Source organism: Pseudophryne corroboree, chromosome 5 (assembly GCF_028390025.1).
Source record: "Pseudophryne corroboree isolate aPseCor3 chromosome 5, aPseCor3.hap2, whole genome shotgun sequence".
In the NCBI taxonomy this organism is placed as follows: Eukaryota; Metazoa; Chordata; class Amphibia; order Anura; family Myobatrachidae; genus Pseudophryne; species Pseudophryne corroboree.
The window spans coordinates 510,037,414-510,058,526 of NC_086448.1; the positions used below are offsets into that span (position 1 = coordinate 510,037,414).

The 21,113-nt window shown below is 44.9% G+C and overlaps 1 protein-coding gene across 1 annotated transcript in view; it reads left to right on the top strand.

Moving 5' to 3' along the window:
* RIPK1 (receptor interacting serine/threonine kinase 1) overlaps window positions 1–21,113 on the top strand; it is a 266,027-nt gene that overhangs the window by 187,277 nt on the left and 57,637 nt on the right. The window contains exons 10-12 of the mRNA XM_063923061.1: window positions 9,956–10,543; window positions 12,741–12,791; window positions 18,086–18,214. Coding sequence (XP_063779131.1) covers window positions 9,956–10,543; window positions 12,741–12,791; window positions 18,086–18,214 — 768 coding nt within the window. The remainder of the gene's footprint in view (window positions 1–9,955; window positions 10,544–12,740; window positions 12,792–18,085; window positions 18,215–21,113) is intronic.

The following is a 21,113-nucleotide window of genomic DNA, read 5'->3' on the forward strand; positions in this document are numbered from 1 at the left end:
ACACTTCGCCTTCATGCGCGCACCAAGATTTGCACAGTTGAATTACAAATTACAAATTTGCACTGCTCCAAAAAGCAAACTGATAAAATAGTATGAAGTAGACCCCAAAATAGTGACAGCTTCGTTAGTATAACCATATAGGGGACTGTTAGTGGGGGTAAGGAAAGTACTGTACCTTTTAAAATGTATCAAATGGCTGATTTGTGCATTAAAAACAAAGTTAAATAATTGAAAAATCTTATTTCATTTAATTGCACAGGAATTTACCAAAAATTGGCAAAAAAAAAAAGTAGAAAAAAAGGTGATTTGGGGTAATTTGAGGCCATATAAAAAAACTATTATTTTTGATTGAAATAAACACTTTAATTAAATTTGGAGTACAAAAACGAACAGTTTCATTTTGGGGTACTTTGAGGCAATTTTTTTCACTCCAAAAATGACAATTATTGGCTCAATTAAGCTAATAGAAAACTTCTGAATGCCTAATTAATCATTGGGGTCAGTCCAAGGTGTTCTGAAGCAAGTCACAACATTTTTACATTAGAGAAAATATTTTCCCTACCTTTTCACCTGTTCAGGGGGGTGCGAACAAAAACGGACAAATTTACTCTAAAGAAAAGTGAGTTTGGAATTGTATTGCAAATATAGGACCCTATTCAGTAAAGATTGCAAATTATGCTTTGTATCAGAATTTGCAATCCTTTGAGTCGCATGCTGGGGGCCGCCCATCGCAGAGCAAGGCCACCCCACATGCTACCCACTGCCCCCCCCCCCTTGCGACCACGCACTAATTGCGATCGCACTGCAGTTAGTGCGCTGTCGCAGAAAGTAGGGAAGACTTCTACCGGCGCACCCTGGCTACCACGGCAGGAGGGCTGCCGCCATCTTTTTGATCGGAGCGGCTGCGTGTGACATCACGCAGCTGCCCCAATCACGCCCCCCCCCCCCCCCCCCGTTCATGCCACGCCCCCGTTATCTTGCTGTCGCCCCCGCAACGCGAATGCCTCTGCAAGATTGACAGGCAGAGGCGTTCGCATTTACTTTTGGGTCATCCGCAGTAAATGCATGCGTATGCATAGGATGGGCCCTGCACATGCGCAGGTGACGAAGAGTATATTTCAGAAGAAACTCTCTTTGACCTGACAGTGAGAAATTATTTGAACCAGCTTAGAACTGTGCCATCCAGTCCGCAGAAATTTTTCTGGTGCTCAATCAGAATACAACGGTCCATGGTCTCAAACAAATGCTGCAGAGTACATTTCACATATTTATCACATCCTTGTTTGGTAGTCAGTGGAGATTTTATCCACTTTGACGATTTCCCCCCCCAAAAAAACGCTCAGAAATTGTCGCGTTTTTTTTATGAGTGAATTAGGTGAAGTACATGAATTTAACCCTATCCAAAATGATTTTAGTTAAAAAAATAAAAAAAAAAGATTTTTTTCAAATATTATTATTTCTCTTACGTCCTAGAGGATGCTGGGAACTCCGTAAGGACCATGGAGATAGACGGGCTCCGCAGGAGACATGGGCACTTTAAGAAAGACTTTAGGTATGGGTGTGCACTGGCTCCTCCCTCTACACCCCTCCTCCAGACCTCAGTTTGATACTGTGCCCAGAGGAGACTGGGTGCATTACAGGGAGCTCTCCTGAGTTTCCTGTCAGAAAGTATTTTAGTTAGGTTTTTTATTTTCAGGGAGCCTGCTGGCAACAGACTCCCTGCATCGAGGGACTGAGGAGAGAGAAACAGACCTACTTCTGTGAGTTTCAAGGCTCTGTTTCTTAGGCTACTGGACACCATTAGCTCCAGAGGGATTGGTACGCAGGTCTCACCCTCGCCGTTCGTCCCAGAGCCGCGCCGCCGTCCTCCTCGCAGAGCCGGAAGACAGAAGCCGGGTGAGTATGAGAAGAAAAGAAGACTTCAGAGGCGGCAGAAGACTTCTTGATCTTCACAGAGGTAACGCACAGCAGTAAAGCTGTGCGCCATTGCTCCCATACACCTCACAAACGACAGTCACTGTAAGGGTGCAGGGCGCAGGGGGGGCGCCGTGGGCAGCATATAAACCTCTCCTTTGTCAAAAATACACCTATACATGTATAGCTGGGCACTGTACATGTATATAAAGAGCCCCCGCCAGTTTTTTAAGATTTTTGAGCGGGACAGAAGCCCGCCGCCGAGGGGGGCGGGGCTTCTCCCTCAGCACTCACCAGCGCCATTTTCTCCACAGCACAGCGCTGAGAGGAAGCTCCCCGGACTCTCCCCTGCTTACTCACGGTGACAGAGGGTTTTCAAGAGGGGGGGGCACATAATTGGCGCATATACATATAAAAGGCGCTACTGGGTAAACGTTTTGTGTTTCTTCCTGGGTCATATAGCGCTGGGGTGTGTGCTGGCATACTCTCTCTCTGTCTCTCCAAAGGGCCTGGTGGGGAAGCCGTCTTCAGATAAGAGTTTCCCTGTGTGTGTGGTGTGTCGGTACGCGTGTGTCGACATGTCTGAGGTAGAAGGCTCGCCTAGGGGGGAGGGGGAGCGTATGAATGTGAGGTCTCCGTCGGCAGCGCCGACACCTGACTGAATGGATATGTGGAATGTTTTAAGTGCTAATGTAAATTTATTGCACAAAAGATTAGACAAGGCTGAAGCTAGGGAACAGTCTGGGAGTCAACCCATGTCTGTCCCTATGTCGCCGGGACCTTCAGGGTCTCAAAAGCGTCCACTATCCCAAATAGGAGACACAGATACCGACACGGATTCTGACTCCAGTGTCGACTACGATGATGCAAAGTTACAGCCAAAAGTGCCTAAATGTATTCGTTATATGATTATTGCAATAAAAGATGTTTTGCATATCACAGAGGAACTCCCTGTCCCTGACACGAGGGTACACATGTATAAGGGAAAGAAACCTGAGGGAAAGAAACCTGAGGTAACTTTTCCCTCCTCACATGAGTTGAACGAATTATGTGAAAAAGCTTGGGAATCTCCAGACAAAAAACAGCAGATTCCCAAAAGGATTCTTATGGCGTATCCTTTCCCGCCAACGGACAGGATATGGTGGGAATCCTCTCCTAGGGTAGACATAGCATTGACACGCTTATCAAAAAAGACAGCGCTGCCATCCCAAGATACAGCTACCCTCAAGGATCCTGCTGACCGCAAGCAGGAGGTTACCTTGAAGTCCCTTTATACACATTCTGGTACATTACTCAGACCGGCAATTGCGTCGGCCTGGGTTTGTAGCGCTGTAGCAGCATGGACAGATTCATTATCAGCGGAAATTGAGACCCTAGATAAGGATACCATTTTGTTTACCCTAAGGCATATAAAAGATGCTGTCTTATATATGAGAGATGCTTAAAGAGACATTAGTCTACTGGGTCCCAGAATAAACGCTATGTCTATTTCTGCTAGGCGAGTCTTATGGACACGGCAGTGGACAGGTGATGGCGACTCAAAGAGGCATATGGAGGTTTTGCCTTACAAGGGTGAGGAATTGTTTGGGGAAGGTCTCTCGGACCTCGTCTCCATAGCTACGGCAGGTAAATCGAATTTTTTGCCTTATGTTCCCTCACAGCCTAAGAAAGCGCCACATTATCAAATGCAGTCCTTTCGTTCAAATAAAAGCAAAAGAGTACGTGGATCGTCCTTTCTTGCCAGAGGTAAGGGCAGAGGAAAAAAGCTTCACAACACAGCTAGTTCCCAAGAACAGAAGTCCTCCCCGGCCTCTGCAAAATCCACCGCATGACGCTGGAGCTCCGCTGAGGGAGTTCGCCCCAGTGGGGACACGTCTTCGACTTTTCAGCCACATCTGGGTTCACTCACAGGTGGATCCCTGGGCAATGGAAATTGTTTCTCAGGGATACAAGCTGGAATTCGAAGAGGTGCTTCCTCGCCGGTTTCTCAAATCGGCTCTACGACTTCTCCCCTAGAAAGGGAGATAGTGTTAAATGCTATTCACAAATTGTGTCTTCAACAAGTGTTGGTCGAGGTCCCCCTGCTTCAAAGAGGGAAGGGTTACTACTCAATTCTGTTTGTAGTCCCGAAACCGGACGGTTCGGTCAGACCCATTTTGAATTTAAAATCCCTGAACCTATATTTAAAACGGTTCAAGTTCAAGATGGAATCGCTCAGAGCGGTCATCGCCAGCCTGGAAGGGGGGGATTTTATGGTATCTCTGGACATAAAGGATGCATACCTTCATGTTCCCATTTATCCACCTCACCAGGCGTATCTGAGATTTGCGGTACAGGATTGTCATTACCAATTTCAGACGTTGCCGTTTGGGCTTTCCACGGCCCCGAGGATTTTCACCAAGGTAATGGCGGAAATGATGGTGCTCCTGCGCAAGCAGGGTGTCACAATTATTCCATACTTGGACGATCTCCTCATAAAAGCGAGATCACGAGAGAAGTTACTGAACAGCGTGTCACTTTCACTGAAGGTGTTACAGCAACACGGCTGGATTCTCAATATCCCGAAGTCGCAGCTGGTTCCTATGACTCGTCTGACTTTCTTGGGCATGATTCCGGACACAGACCAGAAAAGGGTTTTTCTTCCGATAGAAAAAGCTCAGGAACTTATGACTCTAGTCAAGAACCTATTGAAGCCAAAACAAGTGTCGGTACATCATTGCACTCAAGTCCTGGGAAAGATGGTGGCAACATACAAAGCCATTCCCTTCGGCAGATTCCATGCAAGGACTTTCCAATGGGACCTATGTGACAAGTGGTCCGGGTCACATCTACAAATTCATCAGCTGATCACCCTGTCCCCCAGAGCCAGGGTATCTCTCCTGTGGTGGCTGCAGAGTGCTCACCTTTTAGAAGGCCGCAGGTTCGGCATTCAAGACTGGATCCTGGTGACCATGGACGCGAGCCTCAGAGGGTGGGGAGCAGTCACACAGGGAAGAAACTTCCAAGGACTTTGGACAAGTCAAGAGACTTGTCTTCACATCAACATCCTGGAACTGAGGGCCATATACAACGCCCTACGTCAAGCGGAGAACTTACTTCGCGACCAACCAGTTCTGATCCAGTCAGACAACATCACCGCAGTGGCTCATGTAAACCGCCAAGGCGGCACAAGGAGCAGAGTGGCAATGGCGGAAGCCACCAGGATTCTTCGCTGGGCGGAAAATCATGTAAGCGCACTGTCTGCAGTGTTCATTCCGGGAGTGGACAACTGGGAAGCAGACTTCCTCAGCAGACACGACCTGCATCCAGGAGAGTGGGGACTTCATCAGGAAGTCTTCGCGCAGATTGCAAGTCAGTGGGGACTGCCCCAGATAGACATGATGGCGTCCCACCTCAACAAAAAGCTACAGAGGTATTGCGCCAGATCAAAAGACCCTCAGGCGGTAGCTGTAGATGCCCTAGAGACACCGTGGGTGTTCCAGTCGGTCTATGTGTTTCCTCCTCTTCCTCTCATGCCCAAGGTGTTGAGAATAATAAGAAAAAGAGGAGTGAGAACAATTCTCATTGTTCCAGATTGGCCACGAAGGACCTGGTATCCGGATCTGCTGGAAATGCTCACAGAAGATCCGTGGCCTCTTCCTCTACGACAGGACCTGTTGCAACAGGGGCCCTGTCTGTTCCAAGACTTACCGCGGCTGCGTTTGACGGCATGGCGGTTGATCGCAGGATCCTAGCGGAAAAGGGCATTCCGGATGAGGTCATTCCTACGCTGATAAAGGCTAGGAAGGACGTGACAGCTAAACATTATCACCGTATATGGCGAAAATATGTTTCGTGGTGTGAGGCCAGGAATGCTCCTACGGAAGAATTCCATCTGGGCCATTTCCTTTACTTCCTACAGACTGGAGTGAATTTGGGCCTAAAATTAGGCTCTATTAAGGTTCAGATTTCGGCCTTATCCATTTTCTTTCAAAAAGAATTGGCTTCTCTCCCAGAAGTACAGACTTTTGTGAAGGGAGTGCTACATATTCAGCCTCCTTTTATACCTCCGGTGGCGCCTTGGGACCTTAACGTGGTGTTGAGTTTCCTTAAGTCGCACTGGTTTGAACCACTTCAAACGGTGGAGTTGAAATATCTCACTTGGAAGGTGGTCATGTTGTTAGCCTTGGCTTCGGCTAGGCGAGTGTCGGAATTGGCGGCTTTGTCTCATAAAAGCCCCTATCTGGTTTTCCATATGGATAGGGCGGAATTGCGGACCCGTCCTCAGTTCTTGCCTAAGGTGGTGTCATCTTTTCATATGAACCAACCTATTGTGGTGCCTGTGGCTACGCGTGACTTGGAGGATTCCGAGTCCCTTTGTCATGACTGAGGTTTTGTGAACCCGGTGTTAGTGAAGTCTGTGCGGGCGACTGGAGGATTATACGAATACTACCACTGACCTGGTTTGGGAGTGTTGTGGACTCGGGGTTTCTTCCGGTGACTGGGAAGAGGAACCGCAGCAGAGATGGCCGAATCTAGGTTCTCCTTATGCAGGATTAGGTCGGCAGACAGGAGGCACGTGTGGACGCTGAAGGTCTCCTGAAAGACAGAACTGGAAAGGCGCTGATGAATCAGTGAAGATACCAGGTACAACTGCGCTAAAGTGCACTGGGTGCTTGGAGACACTGAGATGCTTGGAGACACTGAGGTGCTAGGAGGCGCGGAAGTTCTTGGACACACTGAGGTGCTTGGAGGCACTGGGGTGCGTAGAGACACTGGGGTGCGTAGAGACACTGGGGTGCGTAGAGACACAGGTTGCTGGAAGCACGGAGCTGCTGAGGCACGGAGGTACTGAGGCACAGAGGTGCTGGAGGCACGAGGTACTGAGGCACAGGGGTGCTGGAGGCACGAGGTGCTGGAGGTACGGAGATGCTGGAGGCACGAGGTGCTGGAGGCACAAGGTACTGAGGCACAGGGGTGCTGGAGGCACGAGGTGCTGGAGGCACGGATATGCTGGAGGCACGGATATGCTGGAGGCACAGAGGGCACGAGGTGCTGAGGCACAGGGGTGCTGGAGGCACGGAGGTGCTGGAGGCACGGAGGTGCTGGGGCACGGAGATGCTGAGGCACGGAGGTGCTGAGGCACGGAGGTTCTGGGGCACGGAGACCACAGGGATACGGGAGCTCTGGAGATCACAACCTTAGGGAGCTCAGCTTTAGGGCTCACACATAGCTGTGTGTGACACGAGGAACTGGCCCAGTTTCCAACTCAGTCTCCCAACTTATACTTCCTGGTCCTTGGTGATTGGTGAGCAGGATTAGGTGATGCAGAGAGTCTCAGGCTGGCAGAGGATTGGACAACTCTGGGTCTGGTGAACAGTCACTATCATGTGACTACTCTAGCCTAGGCTGTGATGTAGAATGAGGCCTAGCAGGCCGAGAGAACACTGAAGCCTGAACTTCTGCAAAACATAAGATGCTGGCTTTTAGGCCCAAACTTCAGATTACTGAATTCAGCCTCACGGAGATCACCACTAATTAACTATTACCTTTCAGGCAGAGAACACAGGAAAACTCATAGTGCTTACAAGCTGTTTAACTCTGTGAGACACAGGATCCGGGACAGATGGCAGGGGTAAGTCACCAAATATGAAACCTACAGTCAGGATTGTGACACCCTTGATGTAGTCAGGGCTTTGAAAATTTACGTGGCCAGAAAGGCTGGAGTCAGGAAAACAGAAGCACTGTTTTTATCCTATATGCAGCCAACAAGGTTGGCGCCCCTGCTTCAAAGCAGACTATTGCTCGCTGGATCTGTAACACGATTCAGCAGGCGCATTCTACGGCTGGATTGCTGTTACCAAAATCGGTCAAGGCCCATTCCACTAGGAAGGTGGGCTTGTCTTGGGCAGCTGCCCGAGGGGTCTCGGCACTACAGCTGTGCCGAGCTGCTACTTGGTCGGGTTCAAACACCTTTGCAAAGTTTTATAAGTTTGATACCCTGGCTGAGGAGGACCTAATGTTTGCTCATTCGGTGCTGCAGAGTCATCCGCACTCTCCCGCCCGTTTGGGAGCTTTGGTATAATCCCCATGGTCCTTACGGAGTCCCCAGCATCCTCTAGGACGTAAGAGAAAATAAGATTTTACTTACCGGTAAATCTTTTTCTCGTAGTCCGTAGAGGATGCTGGGCGCCCGTCCCTAGTGCGGACTACTTCTGCGAGACTTGTATATAGTTTTACTTACATAAGGGTTATGTTGTAGTTTCATCAGTTTTGGACTGCTGCTACGTTGTTTTTCATACTGTTAACTGTAATAAATACACAAGTTATACGGTGTGATTGGTGTGTCTGGTATGAATCTTGCCCTTGGATTAACAAAAATCCTTTCCTCGTACTGTCCGTCTCCTCTGGGCACAGTTTCTCTAACTGAGGTCTGGAGGAGGGGCATAGAGGGAGGAGCTAGTGCACACCCATACCTAAAGTCTTTCTTAAAGTGCCCATGTCTCCTGCGGAGCCCGTCTATCCCCATGGTCCTTACGGAGTCCCCAGCATCCTCTACGGACTACGAGAAAAAGATTTATCGGTAGGTTTAAAATCTTATTTTTTTTTAATAGTTTTTTTTCCTCAAACATCGGAACATCAGTTGGGAAAATCGGTAACATTGGAGCATCAGTGACATCACGACCATCGCAATGTTACTTTTTACACCCCAGGCAGCTGCCAGGTACACGAGGGGGGTGGGCTTGGGTTTGGATTACGCTTTCCCAGCGGCTGCTATTGTCTGCAGCCGCTGGGTGGGGGGGTCCTGCTGTGCTTACCGATCAGCAGTAATCGGCAGCACGGCAACACTCAGGGCTATTTCACACACTGTGGTTTTGACTGGACGGCAAAATCCCAGCCGTTTTTTTCGCGCGTGTGTGTTTTGTAATTAAGTATTGTTGCTATTGGGGGCTTTTAGACAGCACGGTCACGACGCGGCTGCTGGTTTGCAGCCGGATCTATCCACTGAAATGTCCGGCTACCGGGCCGTGGCCATGCCATTCCTGAAGGCAGTGTAGTATGTGTCTGAATGGGGGCTTTCACACACAACAGATTTTTTCTTCTGCTGCTGCTGCACATGCGCACAGCTGAAAGCCGTTATGTGTGAAAGGCTCTGCCAGCCGTTAAAGAAACAGACAAGTTTTGTCCGTCTTTTTTCCGTTCAGACAAAACCTGAGTGTCTGAAATAGGGGAGGGTGCAGGGAGGCAGAGGGACCTTCCGGTCTCTCTGACAGCAGCAGCGGAGGGAAGTTTCCCTACCCTGCCGCTGCTAACACTGTTTATCTGACTGGTCGCATCCTGTGTGACCAAGTCAGATAGAGCACTTGCTGGTATGGTCGCATCTGATGCGACCATGGCAGGCAAGTGGTTAAAGGAAAAGTACCCTCCATTGTATCACATAGGGGAGGACTCAGTATAATTTTGAGGTTAGGTCCCTGTTACAACCTTATTAAGGGGCGTGATTGATGAAGAGCAAGTAACAATTTATTGGATTCAATCAAAGGCCATATGTTTTTAACTGATCGGATTAAGCAAGCGATTCAGAGATGGACGCAGCTGCGCATCTGTATGCAGCAGCAGCATCCATCTGGTCCATGCACTCATACCAGCTGCAGTGCAGTGCACGTGCGCAACCCTTGTGGCCGCAAGGTGATTGACAGCGGTCGGCATTTTGAGGGAGGTGTTTTGGCGTGGTGTGCCAAATGAGGGGGTTTCAGAATGCCGACAGGGGGGCGAGCGCAACAAAACCCCTTGCTGGTTTACTGCGCTCACGGTGGTAACAGCCCCTGTTAGCAGGTATTTCGGCTGGCGGCATTGTCAGCAGTAGGGATTCCGGCACAGGTATCCTGACTGCAGGGATTCCGAGCGCCGGCAATATAGCTACATATATATATGTGTGTGTATATATGTATGCATATGTATATATATATATATATATATATATATTATGAGAGAGAGAGAGATAATACATTTAGAGACAGGTGTATTTTAATTTGTGTGTATGTCTTCTCTCCTTATCTAGATCACCCACAGTCCCTTCACAGCTCCCCAGGTTTTGCACATGGCAATGTGAACGAGAGTATGTTTGGTGCTTTTACAAATGAGCCAGTGGAGCCTGAGCATGAAAAACACGATGACGCACTGGAAAGAAAACTGCAGGAAGAGATGAATTATCATCGGACTGGCAGTCGTATTGACCATGTGACAAACATTAATCCTTCCGACATAAGTGAAATGAGAAGCAGAAAAGTGTTTAATGTTCCAGCAAATTTTAGTTCTAACATTATGTCCTCTGGAAGTAATATTGCACATCCAGTTCATGTGGGCTATGGTAACGATTACGAGAGTGGCCCAGGTATGTATGGCTCGGCTACAGGGCATACAGATGACCATCTGCCGATTGAACACAGTGACATATATAATCCAGCACTTCCTCATAGCTCTTGGAGTGCAGCTGCTACAACACCTGCATCTATGGCACATCCCGGACAGCAGCCACCAAATTTTGATCCATACAATTCCACCAAAGTTCCAGTTGCAGAATCAATGCCAAATATGTATCTGCCAAATCCAGCCTTTCCGTTTACTGCAGGCTCTGGCCACCAAATTGGTGAGTGTGGCTACATACCTTTTCCAAAGCAATGTTTATGTATATCCTATGTATTTCCATTACTTGTTTCAGACATGGATGATTCTTAGGGGTATATGCAATTTCGGTCGAATTGCCGCAAATGTCGAAAAACGGGGCATTTTCTACACAAAAAAATTATTCGACAATGCAATACAGTCCTTTTCGACAAAAAAACGGCCGTTTCAAATTCGACTTTTTGCAATTCGACAGTTGTCAAATTCGACATGTCTGCAATGGTAAAAATGCGGCTTTTCGACAAAAGTATATTCAATTGAAGAATGTCAATTCGACAGTCATTTCGTCAATTTCAGTCCGCCTCATTTTTCTGGCGGGATCTAATAAAAAAAATTAAAAACATGTTTTTTTTAGTGTTTTTTTTATTGCTAATAGCATATCTATTTATATTAGAAGGGATTATCTACTTGGTTTGTCTATTAGGAGCCACAAGTATTATTTATATATTTTTTAAAAGAATATTTTTTTTTTTACTGGCTAAAATAATATGGAGAGATCAGAGCATGTTTTTCAGTGGGAAGGGGTGAGAATGTGTAAAAAATCCTGAAAAAAAATGCGTGGGGTCCCCGCTCCTAAGCATAACCAGCCTCGGGCTCTTTGAGCCGGTCCTGGTTGTAAAAATACGAGGGGGGAAAATGACAGGGGATCCCCCGTATTTTCACAACCAGCACCGGGCTCTGCGTCCGGTCTTGGTGCCAAAAATACGGGGGACAAAAAACGTAGGGGTCCCCCGTATTTTTAACACCAGCACCGTGCTCCACTAGTCAGAGAGATAATGCCACAGCCGGGGGACACTTTTATATCGGTCCCTGCGGCCGTGGCATTAAATCACTAACTAGTCACCCCTGGCCGGGGTACCCTGGAGAAGTGGGGACCCCTTAAATCAAGGGGTCCCCCCCCCTCCAGCCACCCTAGGGCCAGGGGTGAAGCCCGAGGCTGTCCCCCCCATCCAAGAGCTGCGGATGGGAGGCTGATAGTGTCCCCCGGCTGTGGCATTATCTCTCTGACTAGTGGAGCCCGGTGCTGGTGTTAAAAATACGGGGGACCCCTACGTTTTTTGTCCCCCGTATTTTTGTATTTTTGGCACCAGGACCGGACGCAGAGCCCGGTGCTGGTTGTGAAAATACGGGGGATCCCCTGTAATTCCCCCCCCCCCCCCCCCGTATTTTTACAACCAGGACCGGCTCAAAGAGCCCGAGGCTGGTTATGCTTAGGAGGGGGGACCCCACACATTTTTTTTCAGGATTTTTTACACACTTTTGTGCCGTCTATGAAGTTGAATCCAGGACGCACACTATCGTCAATTGGTCCGTTTTTCGACAGCGGGGCTGTCGAATCCGTTTTTTATTGAATATGTCGAATTCGGGTCCCGGCGGGAGGGTGTGTGACTGTCGAATTGTGTCGAATTTAAAAACGGTCGAATTCCAGCCGGAATTCGACCGCAATTGCATATACCCCTTAGTATGAATCGGTTACATGAATCCGTTATTCCACCAGTAAACATTATAAATTAGTAAAATATTTATTGTGTTGTGCTTCATTTGCTAAAGCTTCTTTTTTATACTAATTATCTTAATAAACAATTACAGTGCTATTGTTTTATATATGTATGCATCTCTAGCATAGTCTACAATGGTATGCAATCATATCATTTTATTCAAGTACTCCAGTCCCTTTCTCTGAGGAAATTAGTCTAATGAACCTATTGCAGACACACATATACATATTGTGGTTCATTTTTAGGCAGAAGCCAGTTCACCTACCAATATGTCTCTAGATCTGGGAAGGTATTGTAACACCCAGAGGAAAGTTTTCCATACACAAGGAGAATATTAGCTCTGTGCAGGTGCCAACCTGGGCCATAGAACTGCAGTTACGGTATCAACTTTGCCACCTAGAAATGTTTCTGGGCTGAAAAAATGTGCATTGTTCACAGACAGTAAAAGAAATATAGGACCAGGCTGGATAAATGTCAGCCATCATGGCGACTGGGAAATCACTTTAGCCATTCGTAATAATGCCAGCCTACATGGGTTTTAACAAGTTTTATAAAGTGTAAGCTCCATGCTGATCGAAGCAGGGCTCTGTTGGTGTAATGTGTTAATAAAATATATATTTCCCTCTCCCACATGATTTTGTTTATTTTCTGTCTTCTCTCTAGGTACAGTAGGTAGCAATATGTTCTTCGGATATCCACAACAATGTTCTTCAGGTAAATTCAACAATAAATTCAACAATTCATGCCAGACATACAGTACATGTATAAATGTTTTTGTGCCATATGGTAAATTCTTACATTTCATTGCTGCCATTCCTTCCCCCCACAAGTGCACTGGCTATATTCACTGTAGCGTTTCAGTCAAAAACAAGAAAGGAAGGGGGGTCACGGAAAGAAAAAAGAAGAAAACAAGACAGGGGATTGGGATACCAAGATCTCACACAGACAATAAAACATTAGCATAATCTATAATAGAGGCTACATGAGTAAGAGACCGAGCAATGTGACCGAACCTGCAGATTCAAGATTGGTAAAGGTCAGGCCAACTCTGGACTTTTGTACCAGCATGGTTAACATTATACATAACATCACGTGGTTAAAGGCTAAATTTGTGTTTCCTCAGCCTGTCAGTCGCAAATTAATGCCACCAGTGCCATTTTATTAGTGTGGAAGATACAGAGGTGGAGTAGAGGCAGTTATCTCCATCATAGGGGGAGATTCAAATGTTTGAAAAGTTGGTTGGGTGACTGTTTTTTCCTGTCTATTAGATAGGAAAAAACAGACTCCCAACTGACTTTTCAAACATTTGAATCTCCCCCATAAAGTGTCTATGAATTTTTGATGCAGCCATTGCTGGAGTTGGTGAGGATTGCCTCTACAACTATAGTTGTTTTTGCAGCAATAAGAATATGTCCAAGAATATACCTGATAATGGTTAAAGGTATAGGATTAGTACTACTGGGGTAGTCCAAGTTCCCGAACATTAGAGATCAGGTTCTCCATCTGTCTCCAGCAGTGCAGAGCCCTGGGACAAGTCCAGCAGACATGTAAAATATCACCAACATGACTGACTGCAATACTCCAACAAAACCTAGGGGAAAATCCTATTACTCGCAAATACATCTCTGGTGTGAGTTGTTGCAATAACAGCCACACTTTACGGCAGCCTGAACTCACACAGAACTGCTCTCAGCCTCATTTTGTGCGAAACCGGGCTGAGTTGGGGCTGTGAAGGGTGCAAGATGCAGTGCTGCTGCTGGCATTTTAACGCCTCCACACCTCACACACTTTGTGGATAATTGGATTGACCACTATGATTCAGTTGGCCAGAGTTTATGCTGTTTTTCGAGCAATGTATATGCTGTAAACAAGTTTTATGAACATCTCTAAGTGATTAATGCACCTAGATAATTGAATACTCCCAGAAAAAAATCTTCTTCCAATCACTCTCTTCCAAAGCTACAGTATAGGGAGTTTCAGAGGCACCTGTTCAGAGATAAGAAGGTTATACCACCATGAGACACTTCCTATTGAAGTATATGAGGTAAAGTCCAAGGACTTTAAGGGGGAGGGATGCATCCTCAGAGGCAAGAGACTTAAACCAATGGATATTCTGGAGGAAATTATAAAAATATTTGGGAGGGAGGCCAAAATGGACTTGCACTTGGGCAAATGACATGAGACCATCCTGAACAATAATATCCTTAACTGTATCTACACACAAGCACCGCCAGTTCTTCAATAAGAGATTGGGTATGAAAATTAGCAATACTAGTTTTGGGTAAATTAAGCAAAGGATAGGAGAAAAGATTGTGTGGTTAGCATAGCCTGGGAGGTATGGTAGTAGAGTATAATAGCGGGGCCAGTTAACCACAAGAGGTCTCTTACAGAGAACAGACTGTTCATGCTAAATTCAAGGTTAGACCAGGGCTTCAGGTGATCAGGCATGTACCAGTTGTGAAGAGAAATGCTACTCAATATAATTCTAAGTTAGGGAAAGTAAGGGCTCATTACGTAATGATAAAATTTACTGGTCAATTTTAGTCAAGAAGGTCTTCTATCCTACTTGGAATAAAAACGCATAGATAATTTAAAGATTAAGACTGCCAAAAATTTGCATATTTATAAGAGATTTTCAACTTGTGAAGCAAGGTTGAGGGCACAATAAACGGTGTTATGTATTTAACTTAGCTAAGGAATATTAGTTTAGCAGGAAATTAATGTATGACTGGTAATTAGGACTCGGGATGGGTGGCATACTTTGTGGGCAGTACCCTTTATGGTAGGACCCACTATTTCTGCAGAAACATGAGTCCTTTCTGCCAATGGCATAATAGTTAAAACAAAAATGAAGGGGACACCGCTTCCTAGTGCCGTTGGATAGGAAGCTGTTATGAAAGACCCTGGCTGAGAGCAGGGAGTACAATTCTAAAATGGCCTCTAAGGACCTGATCCAAACCAACATAACCTTCATATAGCCCCAATGGTGACTGTTAAATGCTTTTTCGGTCTCTAATGAATGCATTATAAGTGTACAAAATGTGCAAGACCATAATATTTAAAGGTCTCTTGATGTTTTCAGGAACATGTCTGCCCAGTTCACATCTAACTTGATCTAAATTGACAGGTGTTCAATTAACTTATTATCAATTTTGTATTTTAATATCTAAATAGAGAATGGCATTAGGATGGTAATTTTGAGTAAGGGTAGGGTCTTTCGCAGATTTAGGAATTGGGACCAGAGGCTTTAGCCCTCTTAGGAGATTCAGTGGCACATTGGACTTTGGTGTCCAACCAAGGGAGTTAAGAGCTTCAGTATTCGAGGGCTCTGGAACAGGCAAATGCAAATCTTGCAGAAAATCAGTAATGGATGCAGGGATGGGTTGTGTTGAGACTTTAATATCTTTATACAAATGAGAGTAGTAGTCAGCTAGAGAGTTAGGTAAGGGATCAGCTAACTTAGCTCCCATGCACCTAAATAAGTTTACTAATTGCCTGTTTACCTAACTAGCATGTGTCCTTAACTGTTGCCCTCAATATTGAATTTCAGACTCAATCGGGATTTGTTACTTTGTATATCCCTCAAGGAGTAGTAATTAAGTTCCTCTCTGATATTAGTAAGTTGCTTATGAATGGTTGCATGAGTGGTTGTTTCTCTCGCTTCATAATACAAGATGTCAAGTAGATAGCTACACCTAAAAGGACAGCCTTCAATGCACACCAGAAGTTTGTCATGGATGTGTTTTTTTTGTCTGTAAGAAGCCCTCAAGTGCAGACTGAAGAGCCTGTGTAGCTTTAGGAAAATCTAAAGGATGAGCACCTAGATGCCACGGACAGAAAATGAACTGAACAAAACCACAATTTTGGGCTTGGGTGGACTGTGTGATGGGAAGAATAGAAATCGTATAAAACTGTTATAAGGATCACTTATCTGTGAGAGCAAAATAAATAAGAAAAACATTCTTTGTGCATGAGAGCAATAGGTGTAATCCTGGACTGGATTCTGTTCTCCAAGAATTATTGAGATAATACTCTAACATAGAAAGTTTAAAATGGCTTGCTGGGTCATAGGAACTGGTAATACCATCGGGTTTTATAGGATGCTTATAGGATTTACCTATCCATTTTTGAGTGTAGAACGTGGATGTCACCCAGGTCTAGAAAATAATCTTTACATAGCTTCTGAGAAACAAAAACAAGGGGTACTTCATGTTAGCTAGGATGTGTTGTCAATCTTACTGTTACAGCTTATTAGACCATGGTTAGGTTAGTTCTGTGAGCTCCACTCAGCCTTCTGAAAGCAGTGTAGGCTAGGACTCATTGTGCTGGGCTTCGTTCTGACTCCTAATTGGCTGCAGCTGAATTTAGATTCCTGCTTGGTTCTTTGACTTCTTTGAGTGTTTCAGTTCTTCTAGGGAGTCTCCTTAGATAGTATGTTGTAGGTTGTAATCAATCTGTCATGTCCTGATGATACTTGGATTTATGCTCTGAGCTACTCAACAAAGTTAATCTACCTGTATCATTTGGAAAGCCTGTTACCTGATATTTATCTATGGTCAAGCTAACCTACACTCTGTGAAAATCTGCTATGTATCTAGTTACAATGATATGATTTGTGCATATTGAAAAGAACTGTGTGGCATTTCATGTGGAGTATTCTGAAGACTTGCTCAATTGCTTGCTGCTGTGCAAATTATTTATGGCACTGGAAAGAATTGTGCAGTATTTCTATATAAGATGTTTATTTACGCATGCTGAAAACCTGTTACTACTTATCAATTCATATATCTACTGTGAAATATTCTTGTGCCATTAGAGAGAACTGTGCAATATTTATATACAAGGCGTTTACCTATACATGCAAAAAAAAAAAAAAAAGTTGCTTCTCAATTCTTTTTTGTGGAAACAACCTGTATTATTTGTGTGTGAAGTTAGGGGGTAATTCCAAGTTGATCGCAGCAGGGTTTTTTTTAGCAGTTGAGCAAAACCATGTGCACTGCAGGGGAGGCAGATATAACATGTGCAGAAAGAGTTAGATTTGGGTGGGTTATTTTATTTCTGTGCAGGGTAAATACTGGCTGCTTTATTTTTACACTGCAAATTAGATTGCAGATTGAACACACCACACCCAAATCTAACTCTCTCTGCACATGTTATATCTGCCTACCCTGCAGTGCACATGGTTTTGCCCAACTGCTAACACAATTCCTGCTGCGATCAACTTGGAATTACCCCCTTAGTTGTATATATAAGGAGCCCCAGAATAAGTCTCAAAAAATTCTCGGTAGGTCCAGCACACATTGTGTGTGGGAGGAAGGATGTGCACAGAAACCGGGTATAGATTATAGATGTTGAATATGTCCCACGCTGTTATGGGGTACCCCTATGTTAGTCTAGGGGGGGGGACTGTCGACAAAGGTACAGATGTTGACACACTGTCCTCACCGAGGTCCGGGCAGGATCAGGATGACGTTCTGTTCCAAGCGCCCTCCTGATCTCCAGAACCCTCGGGAGTCCGTTCCAATCTCAGGTGGTGGGAAGGGTCAACAGATTCAAGGCCTGTATAGGACTGTCCGCCGGGCCCAAGCCCTCTTCTTACGGAGTCTTACTTGTCTCTCCACGGCTGTGTCCCAGCATCTGCCTGCTTCTGTTTCCACGCCTCTTCTCCGGCTGCTGCTGTTCACAGGTGGCTTCCGGTTCCGGATTTCTTCATATTTGTGGATGCTGTGCCTTGGCACAGATTGAATTTACCCCTATGATGTTTCCGATTTTGCATATGGATTGCGATGCATATGCAAAACAGCATATGCATCGCAAAACTGCAGTGGGCATTTTTTCCATTTCTGGAAAGCAACTACCTGTGAGGTTCTTGAGATTGCAAAAAATCACACTTTTAGCAATAGTAGTGATACATGCTGAATGAGGGCCGTAGTATGGAGACTAAACTGACTGCTCTCTCATATTTGCTAACATGACTGACCATGCTTTTTGCTTTTGCGTTTCTACAGAAAAACCTGTCTTTTTAACCATATCAAACAGTAAAGCAATACAAATTGGAGACAATAATGTTATGAGGATTGATAGGAAAATGCATACAAAGGACAATCCAGACAAGTATGAAATTGTTGATGTGTTTGGTAAGTACTGGAGTAAGTTTATTACAATATAGAATTAACAGTCTGGATTTTTTTTTATTGTGGTAAAGAGAGGGAATAGTATCTTACAATGTTGAAAAGGAATTGGCTTACCGATATAGGGCCTGATTCATGTTTGTAAGTAAAGCAAAAAAGCACGTAACTTTGTGTCTGGAACAAACCATATTGTCATGCAAGAGAAGCAAATACATTTTATATTTTTTTCTGTGCAGGGTAAATACTGGCTGCTTTTACATGCAGCCCACAAATGTTAGACAGCTGTATTTTTACATGCAATTTAGATTTTAGTTTGAGAACAACCCACCCAAATCTAAATCTCTCTGCATGTTACGTCTGCCCCACCTGCAGTGCTACATGGTTTTGCCCAGTTGCTTGCTTTTTTGCTTTGCTTACAAACGTGAATCAGGACCACTGTCAGAAAAATAGGTGGCACAGCCCTAAGTGGTTGCTCATACTGCAACACAAGAAGTTCCTTTAAAATCCAGCCAAAAAAAACTCAAAGACTTTTGTGACCGGTAGGGTTTCTCTGGCACCCTGTCAAAGGATTAGTTTTACAGATTTGTCTTGTGAGCCATCAATTGAACGGTTGATATATCGATGGTTTGTCGGCCAGTGTGTACCAGCAATACTTCTGTGAACGCCGTTGTTCACAGACATATCGCGTTGGCCCCGCACAGCCGAAGGGGCACTATTACAAAAGCTGTTACAAATATTGAAATATAGTAGATGCACACACACAATAATATGTGCTTAATATAGACTTAGATTGTTTCTACCCATTCCATAAATTCAAATGCACTTGAAGTGCTTAACCAATACTATTGGGAGATATAAGCAGGGTAGATGGTAGAGGGAGTAGATGGTACTAAGCCAACCAATCAGGACTAGATCCACTGGGCCAGTGGACTAAGGGGTCTATTTACTAAGCCTTGGAGAGAAATAAAGTGGACGGTGATAAAGTGCCAGCTAATCAGCTTCTAGCTGCCATGTTACAGGCTGGCTGTGTTTGAAAAATGGAAGTTTGGAGCTAGTTGGTTGGTACTTTGGGGCCCATTTATCAACGAGTTTTAGCTATTTATTTTATTTAATTATTAACAGTTTCTTCTATAGTGTAGCAAATTCAGTTGTGCTTAACAATTGGAAACAGGTGATAAAACAAAACTGGGTATTAACAGACAGTCATAGAGGTGGGAGGCCCTGCTTGCAAAATTACAATCTGTAGGGAAATAGGCACTGATACCCAAGGATAGGTGCTATCTATTGCATAATGGTCCAGCCTGTTTGTAAACTCGTTGCGTATGATAAATGATGCCCCAGCCAGTCAGATCCCAACTGTCATTTTTCAAACACATGACAGGAGCTGATTGGCTGGAGCACAATTTATCATAAGCAATGAGTTTTGAGTAGCTAAATATCGTTGATAAATGGGCCCCGTTATCTCCGTCCACTGTCTCTCTCTCCAAGGTTTGGTACATAGACCCCATAATCTATTAATGGATAGCATCACAACGTGGCTCTGGGCACAAGTAAATTTATAGTGGTCTCTGATTGCCCAGTACTTACATATGCATACACAGGTTTGTTTGATCATTATTAGTACATACTCCACCACTAGTCTTTCTTTACACAGGAGCCAGACATAACTTCATTATGATAAATTTGGAAGTTATCTATAGTACTCAATGGGGGTCATTCCGAGTTGTTCGCTCGCTAGCAGATTTTAGCAGCATTGCACATGCTAGGCCGCCGCCCTCTGGGAGTGTATCTTAGCTTAGCAGAATTGCGAACGAAAGATTAGCAGAATTGCGAATAGAAAATTCTTAGCAGTTTCTGAGTAGCTCGAGACTTACTCCTACACTGCGATCAGCTCAGCCCGTTTCGTTCCTGGTTTGACGTCACAAACACGCCCTGCGTTCGGCCAGCCACTCCCCCGTTTCTCCAGACAGTCCCGCGTTTTATCCTGGCACGCCTGCGTTTTTCCGCACACTCCCAGAAAACGGCCAGTTTCCGCCCAGAAACACCCACTTCCTGTCAATCACACTCCGATCACTTCAACGATGGAAATTCTTAGTTCGGACGTGAGTAAATCTACTAAGTTTTGTGGGCATTTTCGCCTTAATCGCTCCGTTGCGATAATCTGCAACGAGTGAACAACTCGGAATGACCCCCAATGTTTTAAATGTTTCTGTTGTGCACATTTTTATTTTGAACTCTTTGTGACTTGAGGGTTAATTTATCAAATCTTGGGGGTTTATTTATGAAGATTTGGCTTGTAAAACCCAGCACTGCTGAGCCTGTTTATGCCTGATATGTAAAAGGGCAATGCATTTACTAGCAAGACACATCTAGTAAAAGCATTACCCTTTTAAATAGTGGGCATAAATACGCTCAGGAATGCTGAGTTTTAGAACCCGACATTTCATAAATAAACCCCTTAGAGAGAGATACAGTGGGGAGAGGTAAAGTGCCAGCCAGTCAGCTCCTAAGTGTCATTTTACAGGCTGTGGTAGAAATATGATGGTTAGGAGCTGAGTGGTTGCTTTCTCCATTTTATATTTAAACATAGAAACATAGAATTTGATGGCAGATGAGAACCACTTGGCCCATGTCGTCTGCCCATGTACACACACACACACACTTACAATTAACCTACCAGTATATTTAAGTGTGGGAGGAAACCGAAGTACACAAAAGAAACCCACGCAAGTACGGGGAGAATATACAAACTATACACTGTTAGGGCTGTGCTTGGAAACGAACCCATGGCCTCAATGCTGTGGGGCAGCAATGCTAACCATTACACCATCCACACTGCCCAAGATTTAATAACTCTGCCCTTTGGAGTTTTTATTAAATCTATTTTTAAAATTTTCTCCCTCTA